The 15,428-nt window shown below is 53.6% G+C and overlaps 1 protein-coding gene across 1 annotated transcript; it reads left to right on the top strand.

Moving 5' to 3' along the window:
* The first annotated feature begins 1,559 nt into the window (after positions 1 to 1,559).
* SAXO5 (stabilizer of axonemal microtubules 5) lies at positions 1,560 to 9,773 on the top strand. Its single transcript, XM_077331520.1, has 8 exons — positions 1,560 to 2,391; positions 3,173 to 3,276; positions 4,790 to 4,884; positions 4,996 to 5,111; positions 5,326 to 5,438; positions 6,773 to 6,965; positions 8,421 to 8,506; positions 9,415 to 9,773. Exons 1-8 carry the CDS (start codon positions 1,857 to 1,859, stop codon positions 9,676 to 9,678), a joined length of 1,506 nt encoding a protein of 501 aa, XP_077187635.1. The 5' UTR covers positions 1,560 to 1,856; the 3' UTR covers positions 9,679 to 9,773.
* The last annotated feature ends 5,655 nt before the right edge of the window (positions 9,774 to 15,428 follow it).

A 15,428-nucleotide genomic window follows, 5' to 3' on the forward strand; every position in this document is an offset into this window, starting at 1 on the left:
TAGCGCTCTTCCAGTGGATAGAAATTGCCAAATGGTTTCCACGGCAGAGAAGGAACGAGACGAATGCAGAGATACAACCAACCACGTTCCAAGCTGGTGAAGAGCCAGAGCAATGGCACGGCGCAAAGGATTAAAAGAAAAGGGGGGGGGGAACCTTTCTACTGCCATGTCAGCCCTCTCCCCTGTCCTCCCAAGTCCCTGATTGTTCACATCCCAGTGGAAAACTTCCGGATTTGACGGGAGATGCCTGGACAGCAGCCAATATTCCCCACTCCTTTGGATCATTCGAACTCCGAAGTCTGAGGGCAACAGATACGAAAAATCTCTTTTCCAGGAGCATACCACAAATGTGCTGAGCATGACAAATGCACATAGCAGCTCTTCTAGATGAACCCACATGAGCACACTGGGCCAGAGCCACAGGCGAGCCACAGGCCCTCCCCCTGTTTTTCCTGCCCACCCTCTGGGACCCTGGACCCAGCTCCACCCTGGGTGGCCTCCGAGGGCGAGGGGGGTACAGGGAGCCCTGGATAGGAAGGGGGCAGCTCGATGGAAGGGGAGCACACGATCCCCCCGGGAAGGCGCTTTGCCTCTCTCAGACCCAGCTGTGACTCCAGAGGTCTTGAGCCAGCCCTGGCCCTGCCCGCTGGATCTCTCCTGAAGCCCGCAGTCCTTCCGGGTGATTGGAGCAGTCTCTCCCACGCCTTCCCTCGCCCTCTTTCCTTAGTGTGGGGTTGCAGCTGAGCACTGGACTAAGGCACATCTGCCTTCATTTGCTTAAGAGCATTTGGGGGGGGGGCAGCGGGAGAAAAGGAGAAATTGGGGGGGGGGTCAGGTTGTGTCATAGCAAGGAATTGTGGGTTTGCCCTTTGAAGGCACTGCCTCGGTTTGGAAGGAATGTGCACACAAGCCCAGAAGGCAGGATACCTGTACTGGGGGACTTGCCCCAAAAACGTTGGGGGGGGGGCTCCTTTGAAATCCGAGGTGCCAGCAAGGGAAGTGTCAGAATTCCGGGAGTTCTCCAGGCCTCACCTGGAGGTTGCTAAACCTGGGTGGGATTTGGTCCCCTACTGCGCCCTTAATAAAAATGTTGCCCCTCTGAGGAAAATATTCCAGCTACGGGCTGTCTGCGAAGGCCGTTTTCGAGGCAAATCCAGCCGTTAAAATGCAGGGATGGGATCTCCTCCTCCGCTGAGATGTGGCCCAGCCTCCCGCTGCCAGTTGCACCTGCTCGTTTCCATCCGCACACAAGGGCTCGGCTTGTCTGACTGCATCACGGGGGGGGGGGGGGGAGTTGGCTTTGGGCCGTGTTTTGTTCTCTGGATCAGGGAGCACGAGCCGTTCTAGTCGGAGAGGGAGGCAGGCAGGCAGGCAGGCAGGAGGGCCAGGAGGGGTTTGCTGCCCACCCCTGAGAGTCCTCTGGTGAGCATCCCAGGGTCCGTCTGCAGCCCTCCATGCTGGGGAAACATCTCCATTGCACGGGGAAGAGGGAAGCGGCAAACTCAGCCAGGATTGGCTGGCGTTTCCACGATGTCATGGTCTATGACATCACATTTCGTCCAGGGACACGGCGAGAAGGGCCAGCTCTGTCTTTGGGTGTCGCTCCGGGAAGCCAGATTAGCCCCCCTCCTCTTCCTCCTAGGCCTGACCCACAGCCGGGGTCTTTTGAAGAATGATTTCCGCTCAGGACTGGCCGGCCCCTTGGAAGGCGGAATGCTTCTAGGGAGGAGACCCCGCAGGACTTGTGGGCAAAGAAGGTCTGGACAAGGGTGCTGGTCCTCAGGCTCTGGCCAGTCTCCACTCCTTCCTGCCGCGCCCACCCTGCTGTGCGGTGTGCCCTCTTGGCATCTCGAGCCATGGAGGGATGTCCCCGCCTGGAGAGCCCAGCTCCCTTGCACGGGCCTGCTTTCTTCCAAGCTTCCCACTTCCAGCTCGGGTTTGATCGCCATCCCGAAGGGAGCACGGTGGTGTCCCCGTACCGCTCCGAGTACCCCCCTCGCTGGGGCACCCACCTGCGCAAGCCCATCCTCCCTCCCGCGTGCGCGGGCGTGCTGAATCAGGATATGGGCGAGCCCTGGGACCCCCAGCCTGAGTACCTCGCCGCCTACCCGGCCTGGCCTCTGGTGGCGAGGCCTGGCCTCTGCCCACCGGCCTCCCGCCTTCGGATGCATGCGGATCCCAGGCACCACGTTTTCGCCTCCACGGCCCAACTGGACTACACTTACCCTGCCAAGGTGCTGCCCCCCAAGCTGCACCATGTGGACAAGTGGGACGACAGCATCGCCAGGGGGGACAAGGAGAAGGTGCCGATGCCCCCCTCCCTCTACCAGCAGTCCTACCCAGCTCCTGAAGGGCTCTCCCCCGCAGCCAGGGCCCCAAGCCAGCACCTGGGTGCGTACCGTCCTCACGACCCCTCCCCAGGGCCTCCCCTCGGTGGGCTTCTCGGGGCACGGCGGGCAACCAACTGGAGGAGACAGAATGGTTGACTTCCTGTCAGGCGGTGTCTGGGGTCCGATTGAAAAACCCTCCAAACCTGGAGGATGCTGAATGTCTTGGAGCATGTGCAGAAACCCCATTGTAGTGGCAGTAGCAAGAGTATTAATAATTATTATAGTAATTCAAACAATTATTTAAAGTCGACCCTTCCCTGGTATAGAGTCACATGTTCCTGGCATTAACCCTATTTTGGCATCTGACTTTGGGGAAGAAAAAAGACTTGGTTTTTATACCCTGCTTTTCTCTACCCGAAGGAGTCTCAAAGGGGCTTCCAGTCGCCTTCCCTTCCTCTCCCCACAACAGACACCCTGGGAGGGTGGTGGGGCTGAGAGAGTTTCTGACAAGATTGCTCTGCAGTATCACGACTGTAACTAGCCCCAGGTTATCCATGTGGAGGAGGAGGAGCGGGGAACTGAACCCAGCCAGCTCGACAGATCAGAAGCCCCTGCTCCTAACCGCTAGGCCAAGCTGTATGGGAACCAATATTCATTTGGTGGTTGTGGATTTTGCAGGAAGGGGGCCACGGCACGGTCGCTTTTGTCCCTGACTGGTGAACTGACAGGGGCAAAACGACCCAACTACGCCCACGCAGCCTGAGAAGCCCAGAGCAAGGGGCAGTGCAGTCTGGCAGCGAAAGCCTCCGACAAATCAGTGGTTCTTTTCCTTTCCCTGGCAGGAAGCGACTCCACCCTGAAGGCCGACGGGAAGACCCGCTTTGGCAGCTCTTACAGAGACCAGTACATGGGGGCATGGGCCCCCCCGGCCCAGCGCTGCCATGGGGTAAGTGGAGGCCCAGCGAGGTCTCTGGCTCTTCCTTCCAGCCCCTTGGCTTCTGAGGGCAGCCCTGGCCAGACCACCTGCAGGGCTGGGCAAAAGGGTTTCCAAGTCAGGGCCAGGACTTCCTGAGACAGGCAAGGCAGCTCCAGCACGGGCCGTTGAGCCCCACATGACCAGCCCTGGATTTTGTGCTCTAGGGTTTTTTGTGTTTCTAGAGTCGCCAACCTCCAACCTTCACCTAGTTCTTAGGTGTCCAGCTAAGGATTCTTCGTCCCCTGATTTCTTCCTGCCAGTCCTCGGGCGTTTCTTTTGGGAAGGGCAGCTGGTGTGGCAGGAGCTCTCAGCAGGGACCTGGGCGGGGCAGGGGAACTGTCTACAACAGCGGCCAGGCTGGAATGGCCACAAGCAGGGTCTACGGGAGGGGTGGCCAAGGTGTGGCTCTCCAGATGTTCACGGACTACAGTTCCCATGAGCCCCATGGGACACCCGTGAACCACCGTTTGGCCACCCTGGTCTACCTGTCGACTGCTCCGTGGCACCTGTTGTAGGCCTTCTGCCTCCGAACCATGAGGCTGGAGTCTGTTCCCAGGGCAAATGGGCCAGTGTGGCAGACCCGTTGGTCCGACCCTTGTCCTACATTAGGTTGTTTTGGGACTTTGGGACTTGGCTCAGTCCTCAGTCCCTCTGAAGAAATAGAGCTGCAGTTGCATTATAATTGTAAGCCATTGCAAAGAGCAGCTAACAAACCACAACATATACCCCCCACCCCCCCACCCCCACATACATACATACATACATAGTAACAGAGTGTTTTGAAAGTATACAGTTATTAGTTACCTTTGTGGATGAGGCAAAGATCCAACTCACAGCACTTTGAGGTTTAAAAGTGAGAATCTTTACTGCATGGATTATACAGGAAAATATATTCATCTGCTTCAGTCTCCTTACTGAAACAGAGTACAAAAGCTTAGAAAGTGGTTACAAAAGAAATACATTGCAAGCCTCTTGTGGCTAGGTAGCAGGTGGACTACATGCCACGCATCAGCAAATGGAGAGAACTAAGCGTAATGGCTGCTTGCTTGCTTGCTTCTGCAAAGCACAAAGATCTGCTCTTCCTGAAGAAGCAGGAAGTGGTCAGCAGCCCACCTTAAACAAAGGAATCCCCAGAGCACATGGCTCAGAATTACCTGCAATCTCAGCAATGACCACCTGATGGCACTAGAGAGCACAGAGGTACAACTCAGCTACTTAAACAGTCTAACGACAGCCCTTCAGGGCTGACCACCAAATTACTGCGGGTTCACTGCCACCTTTTGTTGGTCCCTCTGTGTCTGACTAGACAAGCACAGAAGCACCTTGCCACTGTGTTGCGTTAGCAGCCACAAGAGCATGGGGGAAGAAGCACACTTCTGCCTCTGGCCACAGGCAGAGGGCGACGAGGAGGTCCATGGACCAGGGCACCTCTCTGGAGGCACAAGACCCAACTTCTGCTGTTCTCTCCTGTTCCTCCACCCAGGACTTGGTTTCGGTCGTGTTTGGTGACCCCCGCTGCCACGACCCTGTGAGTGAGCAACGCCATGCCTATTCCGCTCCCCACCCGGCTGATCTGTGGTAAGGCAGACCCCCTCCCCCCGGCTCAATCACCTGGTTTGAGGTCAGGGGGGCTGCATTCCAGCATCTAACTCTCCCTTCTCCCCACACCCCCGATGGTCCCCTGGCCAGCTGCTATGACGCTGAACGAGCCAACCGGCAGCTCTTCCAGACGAGCACCCAGGCGGGTGATGGACGCCGGCGTTTTTCCACCATCATGAGGGAATCGTTTCGGCCGAAGGAGGCTGGTAGGGGACGGGCCACGCTTGGGGAGGTCTGCCCCAGGGAACACATTCACCCAAACGGCCCCTCCCCTCGTTTCAGGGGTCTTTTAAAAAAGCAACCATGGGGGGCGTGGGGCCCAATAGCCATGGAAAGGAGCCACAGCCCTGAAAACGATGGGGGGGGGGGTGGCTATATTAATTTGGCTTCCACCTGACGTTGTCTTTGGGTTATTTCCAGGACAGGCCTCCATTTCCTACCCCCACAGGAATACGTCGTCCATCCTCCGTGGGGATGAAGTCCCCCAAAGGAACGAGGGAAAAGTGACCACGACCTTCTTCTACTATGGAGAGGTCTGAGACATTGCAGATACCCCTGGCACCTCCTCCCCTCTCTTGGGCTGATGCCTGCCCCAGGGATCCCCCAGAGTCGACCCCCCCCCTGGAAGGAGAAGGCCTGGATTGGGTGCAGAAAATGGGGTTCTGGGTTGGGGGAAAGGGGGAGGTTTGTGAATTGGACACCCTCTTTCCTGCTCCCGGTCCACTTTCTCCCTGGGCAGGGTTTGCTGACTGTATTAGTCTTCCGGCTTTCATGGTAGGAAAATTAATCTACCCTGTGCAAACCCAAACCATATGGGGGGGCACGGAGTTAAATTATGCAGTTTTGCATTGATTGCCTGTAAATGACGTGTTTTGTAAAACAGGATCAGATATCGGCAACTGTGTGACACCTGACCTGGATAGCCCAGGCTGGCCTGCTCGTGTCAGATATCTCCCACCCCTCCATTTGCAGCCAACTGGGTGACCTTGAGCCAGGCACAGTTCTCTCAGAGCCTCCCCTCCCTCGCAGGGTGTCTGTTGTGGGGAGAGGAAGGGGAAGTCATTGCAGGCCACTTTGAGGTTATTCTGTTCGTCTCCTCTCCTAAGCCGGGTCAGCCCTGGTCAGCCCTGGGATGGGAAACCTCCGGGGAAGTCCGGGGTCACTATGCAGAGGCAGGCAAGGCCCAACTCCACCTCTGAACCTGTCTTGCCTTAGAAACCCCATGAAGGGTTGCTGTAAGTCGGCTGTAAGTTCAGGAAGCTTCGCAAACGTGCACCGAAAAAGGATTTCTGCTCAAGGAGCGTCCGGCCCCCTCTCCGACGGGGCTGGCCATATTTCTGTTCCAATGGGATTGTCGTCCTTGACAGACCAGGGAAAGATAAATCAATTCAGGAAATGTTATTGATTAGAGTACAGGGGTGGCTCATGGGGAGTGTAGCCCGTGGACCTCTGGAGAGCGCAGTTGGGCCACCTCTGGGTTAGAAGGCATGTCGGCTGCATGATGAAGTCCCCCTGAGCTAGAATTCTGGGGGTCACTGAGACTGAGCCGCCCCCCGCCCGTCCACGAGGTAACCCAGCACGGAGAGAAAGGACCAGCCCAGCGTGTAGAATGGGGCCTGCGGATCTTTCCTATGTTGCCCACCCCCATCCTATGCTTTCCTGGGCTCCTGGGCAAGGAACAGGGTTAAAATATGACAGGGTTAAAATATGACAGGCGGACAGTGCAGCCCCCAGCTGAAAGGGCCAAGAGAGCTGCCCCATCAGAAACCCAGCCAGGAACTGAGTTCAAAATACCACCCAGCCAGGGGGCCACCGTGATCACCCCCACCCCGCGTCCTTTGCTCACCTCTTGCTTCTCTCTGCCCAGCCGAGCTCCGGGGGCCGGAAGCCGCTGCAGCCCAGCAGCCTGGAAGGCCAGCTGACTTTGCGCCTTGGGGATCCGCGCTTGGGGTCCTTCAGCACCACCCAGCAGTCCGATTACTGCCAGCCCCCTGAGACCCCCAAAGCAGGCCCCCAAAGCAGTGACCACATGAAGAGCAACATCTCCTTCGGCTTCCCTGGTAGGGAGGGGCCCCTTGGGCAGGGAGGATCTGGGGGGGGGGCTCCCTCACGCTCCTCCTCCTGGGGTGAACTGGGGCACGTAGCAGAGGACTGGGGCTCAAATGGCCAGGCAGCCAGGAAACCCTCTGGACAGTCCCAGCCCCCCTGGATTGGGTCACTGAGAGCAGAAAAGGGGGAAGTCGAGACCACGCAGGAGAGGAGAAATAGTCCTCATCTCCCAGCATGGACCTTTGTGGCTAAGAGCTTAAAAGATCCATGATTTGAAGGAGGGGGAAACGTTAGTGCAGAAAGGATGCGTGTCCTCCCAACTTTGCAAGAATCCGGAGGAGACTGTTCAGATTCCAGCGGGAGCACAAGGCCAAGAGACCTTCTGGTTAACCTGCCCATCTCCTTCCTAGCTCTGTGCTCTCTCAAATTTAGGTGGCCAGCTGGAATTTTTGTAGGTTAAGATTGGACTGGATTCTCTTGATCAAAGGCAAAGAGATTGAATTGCCAGCTCCTGGTGGGCCAGAGAGACAAAAAAACTAGCTGACAACAGCAGTAACACAACGTATTCTTCGTTATTAGTAGAGCCAAATGCGCAAAACCAACCTATAGATATCAAAATGACCCGGATGCATCCTTCCACTTCATAATGGTATCAGGGGATCATGTGGTGACACCGCCTGCAAAACGGATCAAAATGGGGAATATATTTATATACATATATATAGAAGAAGGGTGCCATATGGAGGATGGAGCAGAGTTGTTCTCTCTTGCCCTGGAGGGATGGACCAGAACCAATGCGAAGAAATTAATTCAAAAGAAATTCCATATAAACATCCGGAAGAAGTTCCTGACAGTTAGAGCGGTTCCTCAGTGGAACAGGCTTCCTCGGGAGGTGGTGGGTTCTCCATCTTTGGAGGTTTTTAAGCAGAGGCTGGAGAGCCTTCTGATGGAGAGACTGATTCTGTGAAGGTTCAAGGGGGTGGCAGGTTACAGTGGATGAGCAAGAGGGTTGTGTGAGTGTCCAGCACAGTGCAGGGGGGTGGACTAGATGACCCAGAAGGTCCCTTCCAACTCTGTTATTCTATGATTCTAAGAAGAATACGTTGTGCTGTTGCCACCGTCTGCTTGATTTTTAATCTTTCTGGCTGATGGGTTTGTCTTTTGGAACCTACTGGTGGGGCCAGGGAATCCCCCAGAACTACAATCTCCAGAGATCAGTTCCCCGGGAGAAAAAGGCTGCTATGGAGGGTGGACTCAGAGACATGATGTCCTTCCCCAGGCCCCACCCCTCCAGTCTCCAAGAATCCCCCAACCCGCAGTTGTCAGCCCTCGCAAGAGGTAACCTGAGCAAGCAGAGAGCAGCTGCAGGCAGCGAGTCCTCCTTGTCCTTCCATGCTGCCTGCAGGCAGCCCCCCACCCCTCACTCCTCCTGCCTTGTTTCACAACCACGATTCTTCCCCATGCAGATATTGGGACCTCCACGACCACGCAGGATATGCTAGTCCCCCACCAGCTGCAGAAACACCACATCCCAGAGGAACTCCTGCAGAAGGTAGAGCTCTCCCTTGGGAACTGCAGCACTTTGCAGAGATGTGCAGAACCCCTACACCCCCTGGCCCTGGTTGTCAACAGTGAGTGCGGCCTGCCCAGAGTTTCTCGGCACCCACTACAGAAGTCACCCTGCCCCCAACGGAGAGTCCCATCCAGCCCCTGCAGAGCAAGTTCCTCCTCAGGGGGTTGGACTAGATGACCCAGGAGGTCCCTTCCAACTCTATGATTCTAGGAGGCTCAGCTCTGCCCTTCTTGGTGCCCAGGCAATCACCAGGGCCTGCCTGAGCAGGGGGGTGGGAGTCAAAGCCTATTGGCTCCCCCACGGCTGCGTGGCTTGATCGCCTACTGAAACACAACTGGTCTCCCTGAGGTAGGAGCCTTGCGCCAGAAAGGGAAGGGATGGAGTCTCGGGGTTGAGTGCGATTGCCAATGGGACCCTCTGCAGGACGAAGAAGAATGGGGAGCCCGGTCAGAGCCCTGTAAGGCCAGCTATGGGAGTCACGAGAGCACCTATCTAAATAAGGAGAGGCTGAGCCATGGATTAGCACCCAGCCTAACGATGACATTTATCACTATTTTTATTATATTATTATTTAATGTATTTATTTACCAGATGCAAGAGCCGGACATAAATAACAAGCTAAGTTTATAGGTCTGTTATTCATGCGGGTCCATTTCTCAGGGGCACCTGAGAACCATGAAAGGAGAACCTGTCGCTACCCAGAGTGGGTGCCGCTCTTCTAAGCCCCTCTGCCCCCCCCCCCCGCTTCTCCGATACCGACATGGGTGACAGTCACCCAGCTCAGAGCCCCCAAGGACCCTTTCCCCAGTGGCCGCTGGTCCTGGCAGGGTCGGCCTCCAGCTCTTCCTTCCTGTCGCTGACTCTGCTTGCCCCCTTTCTCCGCCCAGATCAAGCATTCCCATCTGGCCCATCCCTGGCGGGGGCAGCGCTGGTTCAGCACGGAGCAGCGGGAGGCCTACGTGGACAAGTACAGCGGGCCCGTGGCGCTCGTCGTGGGTGACTGCCAGACCAGCAGCGTCCCTCTGGGGACTATGAAGAAGTTTTCTCGCCGGCCCCAATGGCCCCCGGGGATTCAAGAGCAGGAAACCATCCCAGGCCGGCCGGCCGGATCGGGACCGTGGCCCCCTTCCCCTGAAGCTCCCGAGGGATAGGAAAGCCCAGAAAGGGGGGGATGGGAGGGGGCATTCCCTCCCCCCAAGGACTCCCTCCCAAATTCCCCCCTAAACAGGTGAATTGCTTTTTAGAAGGTTTTCTCTTTTCATCTTTCATATCTTTCTACTGCTCGGATGTCCAAAACATGAGAGCTGCTTGCCGAGGTGATTCTCTTTCTTTAGGACTAGGCGCCTTTGTTATTTGGCTTGGAGAGCTTCAGTGATCCCTTCCAAGGGCCTCGGGGTCTGCAGTTCAGAGTCAACGCCACGGCAATATCATGCTAAAGGCTCCCAGTCCACTCCAGTCCAGTCCAGCCCCTGGCAGCATGGCCAGCTGAGAGGAACAGGCTAGGCGGTGGGGACAATCTGCACCCGAGGCCCAGTCCAAGGAGGCCATAGCGACTGGATGGGCCTGCCCGGTCCGATTCGGCAGGAGACGGCTCCCCATGTCCCTGTGGCTGTGCAGGCCTCTTCCCAGGGCTGCAGGGGGTCAGTGGCTCCCAGAGCAGCGGCCGGCCTTCGCTGGCATTGGGGCAGCACAATAGCAGGAGGGGAGCCTGGGGTCGAGGAAGCCATAGGGCAGCAGCCACCTTTTCCCCACAGCTAGGGCGTGAAGCAGCAACAAGCCCTTGCATGGCTACCACACCCGTGGTGTATGAAGCCCCTTGGAAAACGGGGAGATTTGGGGGTGCTCGTGGGAGGGGAACAACCCCTGAAACGTTCCTTTCCTTTCACATGGTTTTACCGCCCCAAAGTGTAATGCATGAAAATGGGAAAACTGGGGGGCTTTACGCACCGGGATCTTTGTAGCAAATTGGTCACTGAATGAAAAATCGCCATTTAAAATAGTGGAATTCGTCGTTATGCATACCTGCCTTTGTAGTGGAATCCAGTTGCGTTTTGTAGCGTTTCCCACAGGCTTCCGGTCTCGGCAGAAATCGCTAGAAAGGAAGCGCTATTGCTGAGCTCGTCCCGCCCCTGGCCGTCAAGCAGCCAATGGGCAGCCGTTAGCATGCTCCCAAACAGCCCCTTTCCCTTTAAGAAAGGTTTTTTTTAAAAAAAACAGACCCATTGCAAAGAATCTGTGTTAATTCGTTGCAACGCTGTCGTTTGATCGTTGCCACGCTCCCTCCGAGTGAAAAAAAAAATCCCCCCCCCTCTCACGGGCCCGATTTTCGGCTGAATGAATGTGTAAAAAATAAAGTGACTGCTTAGTAGTGTGCTTAGTGACTGAAGTGTGCTTAGTGACTGAAGGGGAGGGACTGAAGCCGGGGAAGCCTCTAAACTGAAAGAGGCTCGCTGGTGCGTTTATCCCCGCTCGCTCGGAGAAAAAAAAATGGCGATCGCTTCGCCGGAAGATCAGAGAAGAGAGCCAGGGGGAGGGACTTTGTAGAAACCGCAACAATGTTAACGCACAGGTCTTTTTCGCTAGTGTTGCAGATTGGTTGCAGGAGTGTATCGCTTTCCGGATGGTGAATCCACTTTTGGGGATTTCCCTGAAAGCGCTACAAGGAAGCGCTTTTTGCAGATTGGTTTCAGGTGTGTGGCAGATTGTCGACAACGTTGTGCAAAACAGCAAATCAGTAGCGTTTTCAATTGGCAACCATTGTGCTATTTTGAAGGCGTGCAAAAAGCCCCTGGAAATTTTGGATAGCCCTGAAACAGAAATCCCTTTTTTTTAATCAAGGGAAATGCTTTAAGAGGAAAGTTTTAGACGAGAAGAAGAGTTGATATTTATACTTTTCTCTACCCGAAGGAGTCTCAAAGCAGCTTACAATTGCCTTCCCTTCCTCTCTCCACAAGAAGACATCCTGTGAAGTAGGTGGGGCTGAGAGAGCTTTGAGAGAACTGAGACTGGCCCAAAATCACCCAGCTGGCTGCATTTGGAGGAGGGGAGAATCAAACCTGGCTCTTGAGATTAGAAGCCGCTGCTCTTAAGCACTATACCAAGCTGGCTCTCGCAAAACAAGGACATTCCCATTTTCTCTTTGGCAATTTGGGAGAGTGCTAAAAAAACCCAAAAGCCCCCCCCCCCCCAATATAAAGGTAAAGTTAAAGGTATCCCCTGTGCAAGCACCGAGTCATGTCTGACCCTTGGGGTGACGCCCTCTAGCGTTTTCATGGCAGACTCAATACGGGGTGGTTTGCCAGTGCCTTCCCCAGTCATGACCGTTTACCCCCCAGCAGCAAGCTGGGTACTCATTTTACCGACCTCGGAAGGATGGAAGGCTGAGTCAACCTTGAGCCGGCTGCTGGGATCGAACTCCCAACCTCATGGGCAAAGCTTTCAGGCGGCTGCCTTACCACTCTGCGCCACAAGAGGCCTTACCACTCTGCGCCACAAGAGGCGCCACAAGAGGCCACAAGAGGCTCTCTGCGCCACAAGAGGCCCCCCAATATACTTGTCCCTTTTTTGGAATGCGCATTCTCTAGCTTTGGTGTTGGAAGTATTTGCTGTTTTCCTTACAGAAAATTAATCCAACATTTACATCTTTAAATCCCATTAATATGAATGAACACACTTGTATATGCAAAGTTATAATGTTTATATATTTATGTTGGGGCAGCCAAATAGTCTTAGGTTCACCCCAAAATGTATGGCTGTACATTTCAATTATCCCTAACATTTCGATCAAGATGTCTCCCAACCCCCAACCCCCACTCCATGGGCACAGCAGTTCCAGAAATTTGACTTCTCTCCCCCCCATATGGAAAGAGTCAAATGGGTAATTGTGTTGGTCTGAAGGAGCACAACAAAATCAGAGTCCGGTGGCACCTTTAAGACCAACGGAGATTTATTCAAGGTGTGAGCTTTCGAGTGCAAGACCTCTTCCTCAGACTATGAACTTCCATCATGACATTTACTAATTTAACAGGATTAACTTTTGCTTTATATTCCCACCGTCATGATGGTAGTTCTTAGTCTGCGGAAGAGTGCTTGCACTCGAAAGTTCACACCTTGAATAAATCTTTGTTGGTCTTAAAGGTGCTCCTGGACCCTGATTTTTATTCTCTCCCCCCCAGTCATTGCTGCTCTCACCAGCCTGGGCTGCAGCGGGTGTCTGTGGCATCCTTCCCCCCCCTTCCGTCCCCACCTGCCAGGCACACCATTGGACCAGCCGGTCTCGCTGCCCGTCAACAACTGCTGTGACCCAGTGATAAGGAGGGTGCCACCCTTTCTCACGCCAGCTCTGAATATCTGCCAGGCAGCAGCATCTCCCCAGCCCTCCTGGACACAGATGAGCCTGCGGGAAAGGGTGGATCGGGGCCCCAGGAAGCGGCATCACGCAGCCTGGTCCCAAGCCACCGTGTTACAACTATGTTATGTTAGACCGTTCTATGTATCCCGCCTGCCACATTATATGTAAACCACCCTGAGCCACATGGAAGGTGGTATAATAAATATCAAATAAATAAACCCATTTTATTTCTGGGCAGAAGCGTTTGTGTGCAGGGGAATAGAACCTGGAATAGAACCTTAAAGATTCTGCTGGGCTCCGACTTTATTTTTGAGGTTTTATAGTGGCTCTTCTGATTTTGCTGCTTGCAGCTGGCTTTGAACCCCTGGGGGAATGCTGTGGATAAGAAAAAACGGGGAGGGGGGGAATTGTCACTGTCATGATTTGCAAAAATTGGGAAGACAATGAAGACCGGCTGAAATGCTGCACCTGTTTTTTGAACTCAGAGGAACTGAGGAGAAAGTTCGCCTGTTGTTGTTAGGTGCGAAGTCGTGTCCGACCCATTGCGACCCCCTGGACAAGGATCCTCCAGGCCTTCCTGTCCTCCACCATTCCCCAGAGTCCATTTAAGTTTGCACCGACTGCTTCAGTGACTCCATCCAGCCACCTCATTCTCTGTCGTCCCCTTCTTCTTTTGCCCTGGATCGCTCCCAGCATTAGGCTCTTCTCCAGGGAGTCCTTCCTCCTCATGAGGTGGCCAAAGTATTTGAGTTTCATCTTCAGGATCTGGCCTTCTAAGGAGCAGTCAGGGCTGATCTCCTCTAGGACTGACCGGTTTGTTCGCCTTGCAGTCCAAGGGACTCGCAAGAGTCTTCTCCAGCACCACAGTTCAAAAGCCTCAATTCTTTGACGCTCGGCCTTCCTTATGGTCCAACTTTCGCAGCCATACATTGCAACTGGGAATACCATAGCCTTGACCAGATGCACTTTTGTTGGCAGGGCGATGTCTCTGCTTTTTAGGATGCTGTCTAGATTTGCCATAGCTTTCCTCCCCAGGAGCAAGCGTCTTTTAATTTCTTTGTTGCAGTCCCCATCTGCAGTGATCTTGGAGCCCAGGAAAATAAAATCTGTCACTACCCCCATTTCTTCCCCATCTATTTGCCAGGAATTGAGAGGGCCGGATGCCATGATCTTTGTTTTCTTGATGTTGAGTTTCAAGCCAACTTTTGCACTCTCCTCCTTCACCCGCATCAACAGGCTTTTTTGTTCCTCTTCGCTTTCTGCTATTAGAGTGGTATCATCTGCATATCTGAGGTTGTTGATATTTCTCCCTGCAATCTTGATCCCAATTTGTGACTCCTCTAATCCCGCCTTTCTCATGATGTGCTCCGCATACAAGTTAAATAGGCAAGGCGACAGTATACAGCCTTGCTGAACTCCTTTCTCAATTTTGAACCAATCAGTGATTCCATGTTCAGTTCTAACTGTTGCTTCTTGACCTGTATGTAAGTTTCTCAAGAGACAAATAAGATGCTCTGGTATTCCCATCTCTTTAAGAACTTGCCACAATTTGTTGTGCTCCACACAATCAAAGGTTTTAGCATAGTCAATGAAGCAGAACTTCTGGAACTCTCTAGCTTTCTCCATGATCCAGCCTATGTTGGCAATTTGATCTCTAGTTGCTCTGCCTCTTCGAAATCCTGCCTGTACTTTTGGAAGTTCTCGGTCCACATATCGCTGGAGCCTAGCTTGTAGGATCTTTAGCATAACTTTGCTAGCATGAGAAATGAGTGCAATGGTGCGGTAGTTTGAACATTCTTTGGCATTGCCCTTCTTTGGGATTGGAATGTAAACTGACTTTTTCCAATCCTGTTGCCATTGTTGAGTTTTCCAAATTTGCTGGCATATTGAGTGTAGCACTTTTACTGCATCGTCTTTTAAGATTTTGAATAGAAGAAGAAGAGTTGGTTTTTATATGCCGCTTTTCCCTACCCGAAGGAGGCTCAAAGTGGCTTACAGTCGCCTTCCTATTCCTCTCCCCACAACAGACACCCTGTGAGGTGGGTGAGGCTGAGAGAGCCCTGATATTACTGCTTGGTCAGAACAGTTTTATCAGTGCCGTGGCGAGCCCAAGGTCACCCAGCTGGTTGCATGTGGGGGAGTGCAGAATCGAACCTGGCATGCCAGATTAGAAGTCTGCACTCCTAACCACTACACCAAACTTTCTCACCAATAGTTCAACTGGAATGCTGTCACCACCACTAGCTTTATTGTTGCTCAGACTTCCTAAGGCCCATTTGACTTCACAATCCAGGATGTCTGGCTCCAGGTTAGTAACTACCCCGTTGTGGTTATCAGGGTTGTTAAGCTCGCTCTTGTATAGTTCTTCTGTATAATTTTGCTACCTTTAAAAAATCTCTTCTGCTTCTGTGAGGTCCTTCCCCATTCTACTGTTTTCTTCTGTTTGCACTGTTCATTTAAGAGGGCATTCTTATCTCTTCTAGCTTTTCTCTGGAATTCTGCATTCAATTGAGTGTATCTTTCTCTTTCTCCCTTGCCTTTCACTTCCCT

The sequence above is a fragment of the Paroedura picta genome, chromosome 4 (assembly GCF_049243985.1).
Source record: "Paroedura picta isolate Pp20150507F chromosome 4, Ppicta_v3.0, whole genome shotgun sequence".
In the NCBI taxonomy this organism is placed as follows: Eukaryota; Metazoa; Chordata; class Lepidosauria; order Squamata; family Gekkonidae; genus Paroedura; species Paroedura picta.

Excerpts from the sequence above, each read along its gene's own strand:
- SAXO5 (XM_077331520.1), top strand. The coding sequence starts at position 1,857 with ATGGAGGGATGTCCCCGCCTGGAGAGCCCAGCTCCCTTGCACGGGCCT. Across the intron at positions 3,277-4,789 it reads CGGCCCAGCGCTGCCATGGG|GACTTGGTTTCGGTCGTGTT; the intron begins GTAAGTGGAGGC and ends TCCTCCACCCAG. Across the intron at positions 4,885-4,995 it reads CCCCACCCGGCTGATCTGTG|CTGCTATGACGCTGAACGAG; the intron begins GTAAGGCAGACC and ends TCCCCTGGCCAG.